Source organism: Drosophila hydei, unplaced genomic scaffold, assembly GCF_003285905.1.
Source record: "Drosophila hydei strain 15085-1641.00,03,60 unplaced genomic scaffold, DhydRS2 tig00008134-arrow-pilon, whole genome shotgun sequence".
Taxonomy (NCBI): Eukaryota; Metazoa; Arthropoda; class Insecta; order Diptera; family Drosophilidae; genus Drosophila; species Drosophila hydei.
In genome coordinates this window covers 1,293,152-1,307,486 of record NW_022045843.1, presented here as the reverse complement: position 1 = coordinate 1,307,486, position 14,335 = coordinate 1,293,152, and the positions used below count along the sequence as shown (strand labels likewise).

At 40.7% G+C, this 14,335-nt stretch overlaps 1 protein-coding gene across 1 annotated transcript in view; it reads right to left on the bottom strand.

The window, feature by feature from the left end:
- LOC111592533 (epidermal growth factor receptor) overlaps nt 1–14,044 on the bottom strand; it is a 43,094-nt gene extending 29,050 nt beyond the window's left edge. Inside the window, exon 1 of the mRNA XM_023304816.2 lies at nt 13,182–14,044. Within this exon, the coding sequence (XP_023160584.2) occupies nt 13,182–13,308 (127 nt within the window). The 5' untranslated portion in view covers nt 13,309–14,044. The remainder of the gene's footprint in view (nt 1–13,181) is intronic.
- Between the last annotated feature and the right edge of the window lie 291 nt (nt 14,045–14,335).

Here is a 14,335-nt window from a genome sequence, read left to right as displayed (position 1 = left end):
CACTGAGCCAGCTAACTGACGTCGCGAGACACGAAGAATGATGGCCCAAGCAGCAGAAATTAATCAAAACTTACAGGGCGTATCGCATGGGCATGGGCATGGGCTGAGGCATGAGGCACTGTTGCACAGTTGCAGCTCGTGGCACAGTTTGGTGCGGCTCGGTTCGCTTACAGAGGAGTCGATTGTCCAAGCGACCCAGCAACCGCCACTTAGTGTAACTGTCAACAGCCGTTTGATTTAATTGAAGTGTAGACCCAACTTGTAGCATAGCTAACTCATTGCTTCATGTGCCTTACTTGCCTTATATGATTCATGACGCGCAATCGTTACTTTTTTTGTCACTCGTTACTAGCTTCTTTATAAGCCTTCTTGGTACATACTTCTTCTTATTCTTCATCACTCTTCGCTTAATACTCGTTACTTACTTTCAAGTATTTACTCGTTACTTTTCACTTCTGACTCTAGCCTCTAACTGCTTTCTAGGCTTTGCTTGCTTGCTCTTGCTATATTAGTCTTCAATTTATATTCCTAATTTCTTAATTGTTAATGGTTAATTTCTTGTTTTTAGTTGTCATTACTTCTCGTCTCTCGTTAGTTTTTGCTTGCTACTTTTTATTTACTTCTCATTCCTTTTCTATAAGCAACTTTTATATAAGCAACTTCATGCATCACTTAACATTGCTGGCATTCGATAGACGCTACTCGTTACTCGTTACTTGTCACTCGCTACTCGCTGCTCTTCACTCTGTACTCAGTACCTACTCACATCAGCAGCTGTTATCACATCAGCACTCGCTGCTCTTCACTCTGTACTCAGTACCTACTCACATCAGCAGCACTCGCTACTCGTTGCTCTGTCTTTGTCTATCCTTCAGTACATTTCACTCGTTACTTTCCACATTTCATTCGCTATGCTCGCTCAGCTCTCGCTATGAGTCACTTGTCTTGCCATAAGCACTAGACTCTAGCCTTATTAACAAAACACACGTCTGGCAGCTCTCTAGCTTGAGCTGTCTATGCAGCTCATATCTCAGGCAGCTAACAGGACTGTCGCGCAGCTGATGATGGCACACATAAGACTTGCTGGCTATGGCGAAACGACAGGCTCCACTTATGGCAATTGCCAGCAGTGCAAACAGCAAACAGCCTGGCTTAATTAAAAAGCAGCCCGAGTCGAAGGGTAGCTCTAGCTGTAACTCGTTGCTCGTCATTCGTCGCTGGCTCGCTCGCTACTTGTCGTGTCTTTAAATGGCGGATGACCAACTATGGCCTCCAACTGGGGGCCTGGGGGTATAGGATGCGCACAGCTCAGAGCGCTGAGCGCTGCCAATTGATCAATTATGTCGCATTGACCATTTCGGGAGGCAGCTGCATGTTGCTGTTGCCATCCTCGCAGAGTTGCGACCAGCAGTTGCCATATTTGTGGCAGGTTTATGGCCTGCCCGCCCGCATTGGCCAATGCAGCGCACATCATTTTCTGTCGTTGGCGTTGACAAACGCTTTGCAATTCGGTCAATCGAATGGCCAACTTGAAAGATGCTAGCTGCAAACTGCTAGCTGCTAGCTGGGAGCTGGGAGCTGGGAGCTGGGAATGGAGCTGCGCTTGGAGAAAGTTCGCCCAACACAACAAAAACTACAAGTTGAACGCGGCCAGAGCACTCGCCTCTAATGCATAGATTCTGTTTTATGTTTCAGCGTTCAACAACAGAAAAAAAACTAAATAAGAAAAAAAGGCATTAATTACTTCCGGAGCACACAAAAAGCGCCAAAGCTGAGGCTGTGGCTGCGGCTGTGGCAGCGGCTCAGCCATAGATACAGAGACCGGTTCTCTGCAGAGATCCAACTAAAGGTTTTTCTCAGCCCTTTTTGGAGCGCACGGCGGGTGTTCATCAAAATTCAATGAGCTCTACGTACGCTGGCAACCGACAGCGCGACTTTTGGCAATCAGCGACTCTTATTGGATTCGTTTTCTTTTTCTTCAGCTGTTTTTTGTTATTTTATTTTTAATTTGAAGTCTGCGCTTTTAGCATATAATGTAGAAATGAATGCCTGTATGGGCATTAAATTCATAATGGTTCGACGACTTTACAACACCAAAAACCAAAGACTTTTGCTGAGCCCAGCATAAAACTCATTTGCTGTTGCTGAATAATACGTATACGTTGCAATACTCTGTTAGCTATACAGAGAGAGAGAGTATATATATGATATATATTCAGAGATTATTTATTTGAGACAGCTATTAATATTAATATAAATATTAAGACTCAACCAGACAAAATATGAAAGACAATAATATTATTAGAGCTAGAGCCAGCCAGCTGTTGCTGCTAATCTTCTCTATATATATAGATAGGGAGAACTCGTTTAAAAGTTGAGCATTACAGCTTGGTTTATAAAGTCAGTTATAGTTTATAGATAGATGTATCCGAGTATATATGCATATAGGCACATATATTGATATGCTTGATATATGCCTAATTTGTATAGCTAGAGCTAAGACAGACTTAGCTGCATCTGTTCGATCTCGTTCTGTTGTCAAATCTTATAAATTGCCTTTAGTTAAAGATCTTCCACTTCACACTACGAGTTTCCAAATCAGCTAGGCTTTAGAGCCACAACAGTACCACAAGTACCAACCAGATCCAATTCAACTATTCGGCAATCAACGCACTACGAACAGCGTATGGCGCAGTCAGTAGCGAGCGCAGTCAGCTCATTTACGTTTCTCTGCTTTCAACTTCAGGCTCCACAAACGTGCTGAGCCTAACAATATTATATATTGTTTGTAGGTTCTCTGCTCGCCTTTTCTTTAAAGTTTTCGGCTTTGGGTTTTAAAATTTTTCTTCATTTTGTTTTTTTTACCTTATTTTTTTTTTGAGTTATGATGATATGTGCCTACATGTGTACACGTTGTACAATGTTTTCGTTGTTGTCATCTACTTTTGAGGTGATTTTTAACGCTGCAATCAGCACAAGTCGCAACACAAAGGTCGACCCCAAAGGTGATGCATGTGCGAGGGGAGCAGCTGCCGTAGACGAGGGGGGGCCAAGCTAAAGGCGATTGACTCGTTGTAGCTGCTGTACTTGCACTTAGTTAACGTGTAAAGCAGAGATTGTGACAAGCTCAATGACAGCGTCAGCTACAACAATGTAACAGCGACGACAATAGCAGCAATGCAGCGACAACAGCTACAACTAGCAGAGCCAATAGCAACAGCAAAACTTAACAATAACAACAACAGCAACAGCTGCAAGGCAGCAACAGCCTGAACTAAAAGGGCAGCAACAGCTCTGACAAGGACAACAGCAACAGCAACAGCAACAGCAATTGCTGTGCCTACAGTAGCAGCAATAACAACAGCTACGAGAACAGCAGCAGCAGCAACAATGAAAGGACCAAAAGCAACAGCCACAGCAATTGCAGGAGCAACAGCAGCAGCAACATTTGCAGGGTTAAGCGAAACAACAGCAGCAACACCGACGAAAGTTACAACAGCAGCAGTTGCAGCAACAAGCGTCGACCCCATTGGAAATCTGCTGTGTTGCAGAGAACTTTGAGAGCACGTTGCGCCTTCCAAGAAATATCGACTGCAGCCAATGCCAATTGGGCGCCCAGCTCTTGTTCTTGTTGTTGTTATTGTTGTAGTTGTTGCTACGTGATCGCCATGGCAATTTCTCAATTGTATTTTTATTGACTAAAATATTGGATGGCATTCAAGCGTCTGATCGTGTGCGCGCGTGTGTGTGTGTGTGTGTGTAGAATTTTCATTGGAGCAGCGGCGTCTCGACGTTGGACACTCCCTGAAATTGTTTTTTTTTTTGTTTTTTCTTTTTGTTATTTGGTTCATGTCGCATGTAAAATAATTGTGACATTACGCGACAATTGTTGCTTAGTTTTTTTTTTTGCTTTATGTGATTTCTGATAATTTTAACTGCGATTTATTTGGGCATTTTTTTTTGCTTTTGCTTTGAAATTTATTTATCGTAAAAAGTACAGTTGTCAATTGGGTTTTTAGCTTGTGAATATTATTATAATAATTTTCTGAGATTTGCTAACGATAAAGATAAAGGAAGTTGATCAAACACGTTCTCTTTCCTCTTCTTTATCGTTGTTTTATTCTGATTCGAGAAATTGGAATATGTTTAAAATTTATAATTGGTTGGCCTGCTGATAGGTTGTTAATTATTTCATTGATAAATGCCTATGAGTTAGAAGTCTGCCATTAACACCTGAGAAAGTTTTATGAATTTGAATATCTAGTGAGCAGATAAGATAATTATCAACAAATTTATTTCAGCAGCTGCTTGAGTTAGCCATAATATAGTTTGTTAAAATATTCAATAATATTTGCCATTTGAATACGAAGGCATGTACTTCATATACTCAAATATCTTTAAGCCATCAGTCGCATCTTTCTTCAGCCTCAGATTGGATTTAATATACAATTATATAAATGCTGTTAACAAAAACATGAATTCCAATCAATATTGCTTCCGCTGCTAACGTATCTCAATTGAGATCTCGCTTAGATGCAGACGCATAGATACGGCCTAAGCGTAAAAACCACTAAGAGAAGCCACTCGAGAGAGTAAATGTAAAAGCCGCAAAACGCATTTGATATACATATGTGCATATGCCTAGGCAGTGTATAAATGTGAATGTGCTCGACTATTTATCGCAGTGTGGCGATCGCATTTGAAATTGAAAACACATTTGTATACAATTTGAATTGTGGCTGTTGAGCCATTGTTGTTGTTGTTGTTGCCATGGAGCTAATGCGCGTTGCCTGTTTCTGTTTCTGTTTCTTTTGTTTTTGTTGCTTTGTGGCTTACGTATGCGCAAGTTGTACGCAGTTGACGTTTGTTTCAACATTGGCTTTATGGGTGCAGCAGCGGCGACCCGAAAGTTCGACTTAAGCTTCAAAAGAAAAACTGCATTTGGGAAAGTCATCCGAGGGTGTGCGTGCGTGTGTTAGTTAACTAATGACTTCTGGGAATGGCAGAAGAGCTCGACTTTTAACACTTTATGTTGACCCAAACGAGCATTAGCTATTGGCTATTAACCCTTGTATGCCGGCGCCTATTAACCTCTCGCTCAGCTGCAGCTGCAGCAGCAGCATCATCATCACAGATCATAGATCTAACCTCAAATTACTTCCGCTGCATGATTCCGATTCTGTTGCACATAGCCAAAACAATTACTCAGCAGACACGCTTTAGTGTCTCAGTGTGTGTGTGTGTGTGTGTCTATCTGTACTACCAATCTGTGCAGCATATGGCGGCAGGTAGCAGGTAGCTATCCAATGCAAACCACGCCTGTCGCACTATTCCATCAACAGGTGTAATTAACTCGCGCGCCTGGGCCGTCACTTGCAGCGGAAATTCCAGGCAGGAAAATGTAATGCCAGCCCCTCGGCCCCAGACCATAACGATTTGATTTTTCAGCTTAATTACCGCTTCGCTGGCAATCCTGCCATAGCAACAGCAGCGGCGCAGCAGCAGAACCAGTTGCCAAACACCGGATGATGAACACCGGATGGGGCGGCCTCTAGTGGGCTGGTCAAGAGCTATTACTAGCTTCGGCTATTTTGTCGCCAATTCGCGGCGAATTCTAAAAAATGTTTTGTTATCACTTTGGGAGCAGGCCAGGCAAAAGAATAACAGGAAATCGAACCGGCTGCGCAAGTGCTGAAAGGAAGAAAGCGCGTAGGGAGCGAACACAACGACAAGCGAGTGAGCAGAGCAGAAGAAGAAGCAGTAAACGTAGCAGGCGAACCTGTCATGACAGCAGCAACAGCAGGCGCTGAGCATAAATCATTTTTAGTGCATGCTTTCTGACTATGCTCTTCGCTCCTCTCTTTCTCTCTTCGCCGCAAGCAATGCCTGCTTAGCTGCTGTTACTTTAAGCTGATTTTTCGCCGTTTTCGCTGTGCCTTCGCCTTCGGCTTTGCCTTTCGCCATTGCCTGCAACTGCAAGTGCAAATAAAACAGTAAAAAGCTTTCGCTCTCTTCCTCGCTCCCCTCGACAATTTGCAGTTGAGCGCGTCGGCATTTTGGCGCAGCTGTTAATCCCAATTAACCGCAATTAATATTATACAATTTTAATGTAAGCCCTACAGCTCACATGTGCTCTCGATCTCTCTCTCTCCATCTCTCTCGCTCTCCCGCCGTCTCTCTCACTCTCTTGCTTCACACGACCCACATTTAGCAGAAGGCAAAGTCAAAACCTTTTCGCTATGCGTGAGAGACACTCAACTGTTTGGTGCCGAATGCCGCCACGACTGCGCCTGCTGCTGCTACTGCTGTTGCTATTGCTGCTCCCTCTCCTGACGCCTTAATTGTTTTTAATTAACGCAAACGCTTTGCCTTTGGCTTGCCACATTCCAATTTTCCAATGTGCCGGCCCGCGCCTCGCTTCCCCACGAGACAACAACTGGGCCCAACTTTCGTCATCATTTGACTTTTTGTATTGAATTTGAAATGATTTTGAAAGCTACAGGCAAAGTGGGGTGCGGTCCGATCATAAACGAGCATACACATATACACACACATACTCTTATACATAAGAATTTAGAAGAGCGGCAACTTCTTGAGCGCTGAGTGATGCATGCGGCGCTTCATAAAAACTGTCAATGATTCACATTGTTCTTATTGTTGCTGTTTCTGTTATTGCTTACTGTGACCCGCAGTCATCGTAGGGTTAAACAAATACACACACATAACTCCACAGTTGGCTAGCCCGCTTCCAGTGCTGAATGCCAGCTCTTGTCCATTCCATTCCATTCCATTCAGGGGGCCAAACCTTTTCTTTACTTTTCACTTCTTTCCGCAGTTCTTTTCTTTAGCATTTAGCATTGCTCGTCTGTCTGTCTCTTCTTTTCGGCTCGTTTCTTTGCCAGTGTCAGATCTGCCGCTCGGACACGTCTCTTTGTAATTATGCAAGATCATTGCTGGAGACGACGTTGACCTTTAGCAACAGCCGCCTGCCGCCCGGCTACCCCTCCCCCAGTCCACCTCTAACATTGCCTTATTATGTGTCCAAACGTTTTCCGGCTAAAAAAATCAAAAACCTTTCATCTCAGCTCGCTCGTCCGGCTTGGCACTAACAACAACAACAGCAGCAGCAAGCGCATAAATCTTAATGCTAATTTTTAGAGGGCAGTGAAAGGATAAATAGCAAATAAATTTACTTTTCATGCATAAAATTTAATTAAAGCTAAAACCTTATCTTGGGTTAAAAAATTAATTTGAAATCTTTTGAATTTGGCCGAAGTTCATGGAACTTTATAAGACTTTCTTGACTAAAGCTTACGCTGTTTAATTTATTTTTTATTTTTAAGACTGTTTTTTTGTTATATAATAATAAATAATATAAGAAGACTACTACTCAAAATTATTAAATATTATATAAAATAAAACATTTTGTAATATTAAAAAAATATATTAAATATAATTATAAGAAATTTATTTATAACAAACAACAATATAAATAATTTAATAATTAAAAAATAAAGTAATAAAGAAAAATAATAATAAAATTATAATAATTAAGTAAATAAAATAAAAATGATAAAATAAAAGTTCATTTAGAATAGTTTTTATATATTCACATATTTTTGATAATATATAATTATATATTACAAAGTATATAAAATTATATTATTAAATGTAAATGCCTATATTAAGTAATAAATTGATTAAGATGTCAAAGAAACAACTATAAATAACCCAAAATTGCACATAAATCATATGGAGAATATTGCTTTAGCTTCTTGACAGATTTGGAATATGGTCGAGATATGATTAAGTATCAGATGTTGGCTTAATGGTAATTCGATGCATCAGGCTTGTCTCAGCTTACGATGACATATGGCAGAGTGCATGGCAGTCGCCCCCGCATGCTGCATGATCACCCTCGCTGATCGCGATCGTGGTCATGATGATCTGGCTGATAATGAGCCAAAGGGAATGCAGCCCTTCACTAATTACAATGTGTTTATCTCAGCGACAGGCTGCAATGTGGCGACAGACGCTTTAATGCTTAACCAAAAGAAAAGGCAGAGAGAGAGAGTGGAGTAAGGGAAAGAGAGAGAGGGTTGAGTTGCAAGAGCAACTCGTTGAGATTGCAAGACGACAGCTGCACGCTGCTGTTGCTGCCGCATTATTGTTATTATTTGGCCAACTCATAAACCAAACAAACTGCAGAGGCAGCAGCAAGAACAGCCGACGCATGCGTCATGGAGCAAATGGGGGGCACGTTGATTGGGTCAGCATTTAACCTCGCTCTGCTACAGCTGCAGCGCAATCAATTGCGCGAACACGAGAGAGAGAGAGGGAGAGCGAGAGAGAGCACGCTGATTGGTGCACAGCTCAATGGCCAATGGCTGTCAAACTGTGCAGCCAAATGGACGCAAATGTTACGAGCCAAATCAGACACAACAATAAAAAATAACAAACAATAAGCAACATTTTACAGATTTTAAACAAAACTGAGCCCCACTCGCTTTTCATTCATTTTCATTGTCAGTTTTCAGCCTCGCATTTTCTCACCAACGAGATGAAAATCCAAAAAAAGAAAGAAAACTTGCAATCGCATATGGCACTCGCTTAAGTGCGGAGCGATGGGAAACATTTTGTTGCTGCTGCTTGTTTTTTTTTCGTGCCACACAGGAAATTGATTATTATTTATGATTGCAGCAGGCGTGAGAGAGACAGAGAGAGAGAGAGAGAGAAGCTGCTTTGCATACGTGAGAAACGTAGAGAATCTCTGGCAACAATGCTCTGTCCGTCACACAGATTCTGTGACCCTATAGATAATGCCGAGCCCTGCAGCACACAAAGATAAAGCCTGAGAGGACTTCGTCTGGCAGCCACAAAGAACCGCTCTTAAGTGGGCGTGCGGCCTCTTCAATAATTAGATACACTTCTCTACTTCAACGTCTTCTTCTTCTTGTTATTTCTCAAGTGTTTTTCATAATTTCATTTCATTCTATTTTTTTCCAGCTAAAAATGCTTTGAGGACTTGCATATGGGAACTTTCTCTGTTCTGTGTTCTCTGTTGTTTTTCTGCTCTCTTTTTTGAACGCATCCGCTAATATGTATAACATCATATATCCTTATGAAACTCGATACTTTTGTATTGTCTTAGGCGGCCTCGAACCTGAGACTGCGTCTGAGACTCGAAACGTGGGCGTCCAAGTCCTTAGCTGCCACTCAAGAGTCAGCCGTCGCGTCACTCGAGTGTCGACTGTCTTTTTTTCTCTACTCATTTGTTGTTTTTCCTGTCCTGTTATTCTCAGCTTGTCGCGTGATTTGATCCTGGCTGTGGCACTTAGCATGTTCCTAAGTCTAACTCCTGTCGGCCACTTTTCGCTGGAAGGCACTTAACGGCACTTACTTCCATATTTTTCTTGTCCTATATCCTGTTTTTCTATACCCTGTGCAAATGAATCATCTTCTCATAGGTTTATGCCTCTATATCTTAGAGCACATAAGATCATTTTGTGATAGGGTTTCCCCGTATTTACCCCCTTTATATGCCTTGATCATCTTGTGATAGGTTTATGCCTCTATATATCCTGCTTTCTATAGCCTGTATTTCATAAGACTTTTTTCTAAACTGGGCATTGGAACAGGATATTCTTTTTCTGACCTATATACCACAAGGGCAGTATGACAGCCCTCAAAATGTCTTCTATATTCTATACGCCGTAGTGAGGCAAGATAGTGACATAAGAGTCAAGTGCTTAAAGCAATATATTTATCTTAATCTAATCTTTATTTAAGTTTCAATAGCTAAATGCGCAGTGTCTGTCCCTTCGATCACTCTGCCTCTCTGCCTCACGCAATCAGCCTTGTTGTTACTTAAAGTTTTAATTAGAAATCATGCGTCAGCTAAGAGCTCCCGAGTTTAGAATTTCGACTGTCGGCGTTTTCATGTTAAAACGAAATATCAAATGATATTCTTTTTTTTGTATTTCTCAGGTAATGCATGGGTAATTATCAGTGGGGTCTACATATTCAACGTTTGTGACTTTCTTATCAATGTTGATAAGAGAGTTGTTTAGACTTTTTAATGGATATACTCCTATATATATATATACCTTTATAGCTGGTTGATTCATATGCAGTCTTTGCCTCACAAGTCACGATGAGTTTCAATTCCATATTGCACATTGATCAATGGGATCAGGGTTCCATATAAATTGCATTACGTTTCAGCACGTTTCTAAGTCTATAAATCGAGAGATAAATGGTTGGAAATTGCTCGAGTGGAACTTTGTGCAATGGGCTGAAGTCCCCAAGAAGAGGTAAAAGTTTTATGATTATTTATGAAGCAGAGATTTAAGTAGATAGGATAGTAATAATATGTAGTTAATTATATATAAGTTGTTATAATTAGGAAGTATTTGCCTGGTACAAGAGACCATGAAGTTGCCATAAACCAAAGTGTAAGTTTATTAACCAACAATAGGCAATTACTTAATAGAAACTAACGCATATTAACTATTAGACTAGGCATATAATCATATGAGAATATATGTTAATAATGTGAAGAATGCAACTTGGATTGAAGGCGGAATAAGATTTGATATTTAAAAGCCAAGTGCTGAAGGTTAAAATCAGATTTTAAGCTAAAGAAAATCTTGATAAAGTAAGGGGCAAGTCTTTAAGTAATAACAGACTAATTAAGCCAAGAATAGCTATGGTTATTTAAGGTTCTTGATGGTACATATTATAAGAAATGACTGCAAATGAAGTGACTAAGAGGGTAAATAGATAAGAATAGAACAGAAATGACTATAGGCACCAAAGAGATAGTGAACTTAACTTTAGGTGAACATGGAGAATAAATTAAACATGTAACAAGAACAGCTAAATCAAGGGAGCAAGGAGCACGGAGGAGAAGATCCACAGAGCAGACAAACAAAGCACATAAAGTGAACATGGAGGACTTGCTAAGCAGGTGACAGTTGAAGGCATGAAAATATATTAAGTAGCAAAAATCGTACAGTTGAGCTGTAATTTATGTTAATAGTTGCACGTCAATTACATGAACCGCAGGCATAAGGATTGTAGCTCAAAAATTAGCCAAGAAAAACAGGCAAACAAGCCTTGTTTGGGCCATATCAGAGCCAAAAAACAAACCTGAGCGCAACTTATAATTTATAAGCTGGTTTCCTTCTGTTGTTGCTGTTGTGCGAGTGTGCAAAACACCTGCAAGTTGTGCCAGCAGCAACAACAACAGGAGTCCAAGTACTTCTACTTTTTTGCATGAAATAAAATCTCACGGTTCAGATGCGTACGAAGTTGGCAAAGACAAAGCGCAAGACGAGACGAAGCGAGGCAGAGCTGGGGAGGCAGGTGGTAGGAAGTCTGTAGTACAACAAAAGCAAGAAAAACAGATACGAAACCAAGTGGCGCAGGCGCAGAAGGCAGTGAGAGAGAGAGAGAGAGGGAGAGAGGCAGAGGGAGAGGGCCAGAGTGAGCGAGCGAGCTGTATAGCTGTGATGCGATGCATGTGGGTTTGTTTTTGCAAGAAAGACATTAAAAATAAGTAAGAGCGCAGGGCAAGCAACTACGAGATACCCTGTAATTGGATAAGCTACAAGATTATTTCGACTAATATAACATTTCAGAGCAGAAAATTGACGATGAAGATTATTTTTAAGGCAAACAGTGTAGCTCCAGCTCAAGATTTTGTTCATTATGCAGGCATTGCAATATTGAAGTAATATATATGAGAATATGAGTGAAGATAGGAGATATATAAATAGATAGATAGATAGATGTATATCTATATGCAAAGATGGCACGAGTTAAACAATCGATATTTATCGTTTACCGCTTCTCTCTCTCACCTGCTAGCCTAATTGCTGGCCTTCCCAATATGCCCCATCTTTACCCATTTACAGCGTGTGCAGGGTATAAACAGCACAAGCAAAGACAGAGCCAAAACAGGTTATTTGGCTCGTTTTTTGCACAATAGCGGGTGGATGGCGAGGCACAGCAGGGGAGCCAATGGAGCTGCCCTTTGCGTGCCCCAACAAACAAAAAAAAGAATATAAAAACAAAAAACATGCAAATGGCATAGAAAATTTTGGCAGAGCGCTTGCCGTTTGCGCCTACAAAAGTGATCCTGATCTTAACGAGCCAACAAAGAGAGGGGGAGAGAGAGAGAGGGAGATAGCAAGACAGCAAGACAGCGAGTGAGCGAGAGCAATGAAGCGTGCAAACTGTGTTCGTATCTGTACTGAATTCATATTTACTCGAGCTGAGATACAGAATGAACTGACACGGGCAAGAGATGCTTAATGGGCCAACTAGCTGCTACCTGGCTGGCACAGGTAAATGCCAAAGTAAAAGCAAAGCCAAACAAACAAACAGGTAGAAAACTGTGCTCTCTGCTCCTTGTTTGCGATGCCATGGGAAATCTGTCGCCGCTGGAAACCTGTTCACAAAAGGGCAACAGAATGAACAGATGTACGATTCATACGGCAGATCTACTTCCTCCTCCAATTCAATGAATTGAATCTCTTTTATCAAAAACTGCTGTCTGTCCACTGTCTTGGGGTGCTCACTGTAATCTCAGTTGGCATTTATTATCTGTTGCCTTGAGCGTACGTTGGCGTACGTAAGATACCCTGTAAACGTAGACCCATTCAAGTCGAGTACTATGAGCGTCAGCATAACCTGCGATGGTATGTGATATAACTGTAAACTAAGTGAGGTGTGTATGAAATATTAATGAGATCTGTTGGAAAATAGGGGAGTTACTTGAGGGAAATTGACAATTAGTTAAGACTTGCTTTTTAAATCTTATATATATATACAACAGTTTCGTTTATCAAATCTATTATAAAAGAAGAATTGTAGCCTTATTGAACTCGGCAACTGATAACAGAGCCACAACATTTGGTATATAAATTGTTTTACACTTAGACTAAATATGAAACTTATTTGTTATGAGCTCATAAATGTGCTTAGAAAAATGATATCATGTAATTCTCAGGCTAACTTTGATATGATATATAATTTTCATAGGAATTAGTTGATAAAAAGAGTATTTTCCAGTAAGTTTCCGAATCATTTTTAATCTTTCTTTATAACTGAACTGAACTTAATGACTGAAACGCAAAAAGTAGCTGAGTTTTTGTTGATATTGTGAAATCGCTTACCTTTCGTATCTCCGTGGTCGACATAGCCGGCGTTGGCCGTTGCCGAGGCCGATGCCAGGTTGAAACTGTAGATCAGCAATATGCCAGCTCCTATAGACATCCACAACATAATGCCAGATATAGACATCGTCGCTGTAGCTCCTGCTCCGGATCGGGTACGTATCCAACACGCGTTTGATTATTTATTTAATTCATAAAGCGCATAAATATGAGAACGTGATGGATTTTGAACTGAGATTGTTTGCACAAACCAACGATTTGTTTATGCTCGGGATATGAAAATTATTTTCGAAGTTTATAAACGATGGCGGCGCGCGAGGGAGACAGAGAATCTGTGGTCTATTCAAGCGTATCCCAACTCCATCTCGAAAGCCGAGCTTTGGGCGAAAAGCTCGCGAAATCGGAGAATTTCGGATCGATTGTATTGCAAATTATATATGTTTCAGCAGAAAAGCTGTTTGTGTTGAAATAACAAAAATAAATGAGCGTTGCGACCGATTCACGGAATATTATAAGTAATACAATATACAATGGCAATAAAAAAAGCGGCGATCGCGTTGAACCTCGGTGTTAACGGGGCCGACAGACGGCCTAAACCAACGAACGAACGAACGGTAGAGCGAGAGGGGAAGAGCCACCGGGACGAACTTAAATTGTTAACAGCAAAAAACACTTTAATCGCGCTTGGCAATGTAAGTTAACTACGCACGCGAAGAGGCTGATACAGTGTAACGTATTTGTATTCGTTTTGCTTGCACCAAAACATTGACTTTGTTTTATTATTGTGCGGTTTTATTTTGGAAGTTGTTATTAACGTACTCCGAACACCGAAAACGACGTAGCATCAGCGCCAAACGACCGTCAATAATAAGATTCAGTTAAATACTGTGTGACCGCCTGCACGCAATGCTGCAATACCAAATAAATGCCACAAGTGCCTGTTAACTTTAGATCGATAACATTGCGTGCCATATATCGAAATAACATAGCGCATTTTATTGACATATTTGAATTTTAACATTGCCGGTCTTAAAATTGACTTGGCATAATGTGTAGTATTTAATTTCGCTATATATTGTTGTACGGTAATCAGTTTATACATTAAATTCTCTTAAATACTTAAAATATAAAATTTTGTTCCAATATGAAAATGC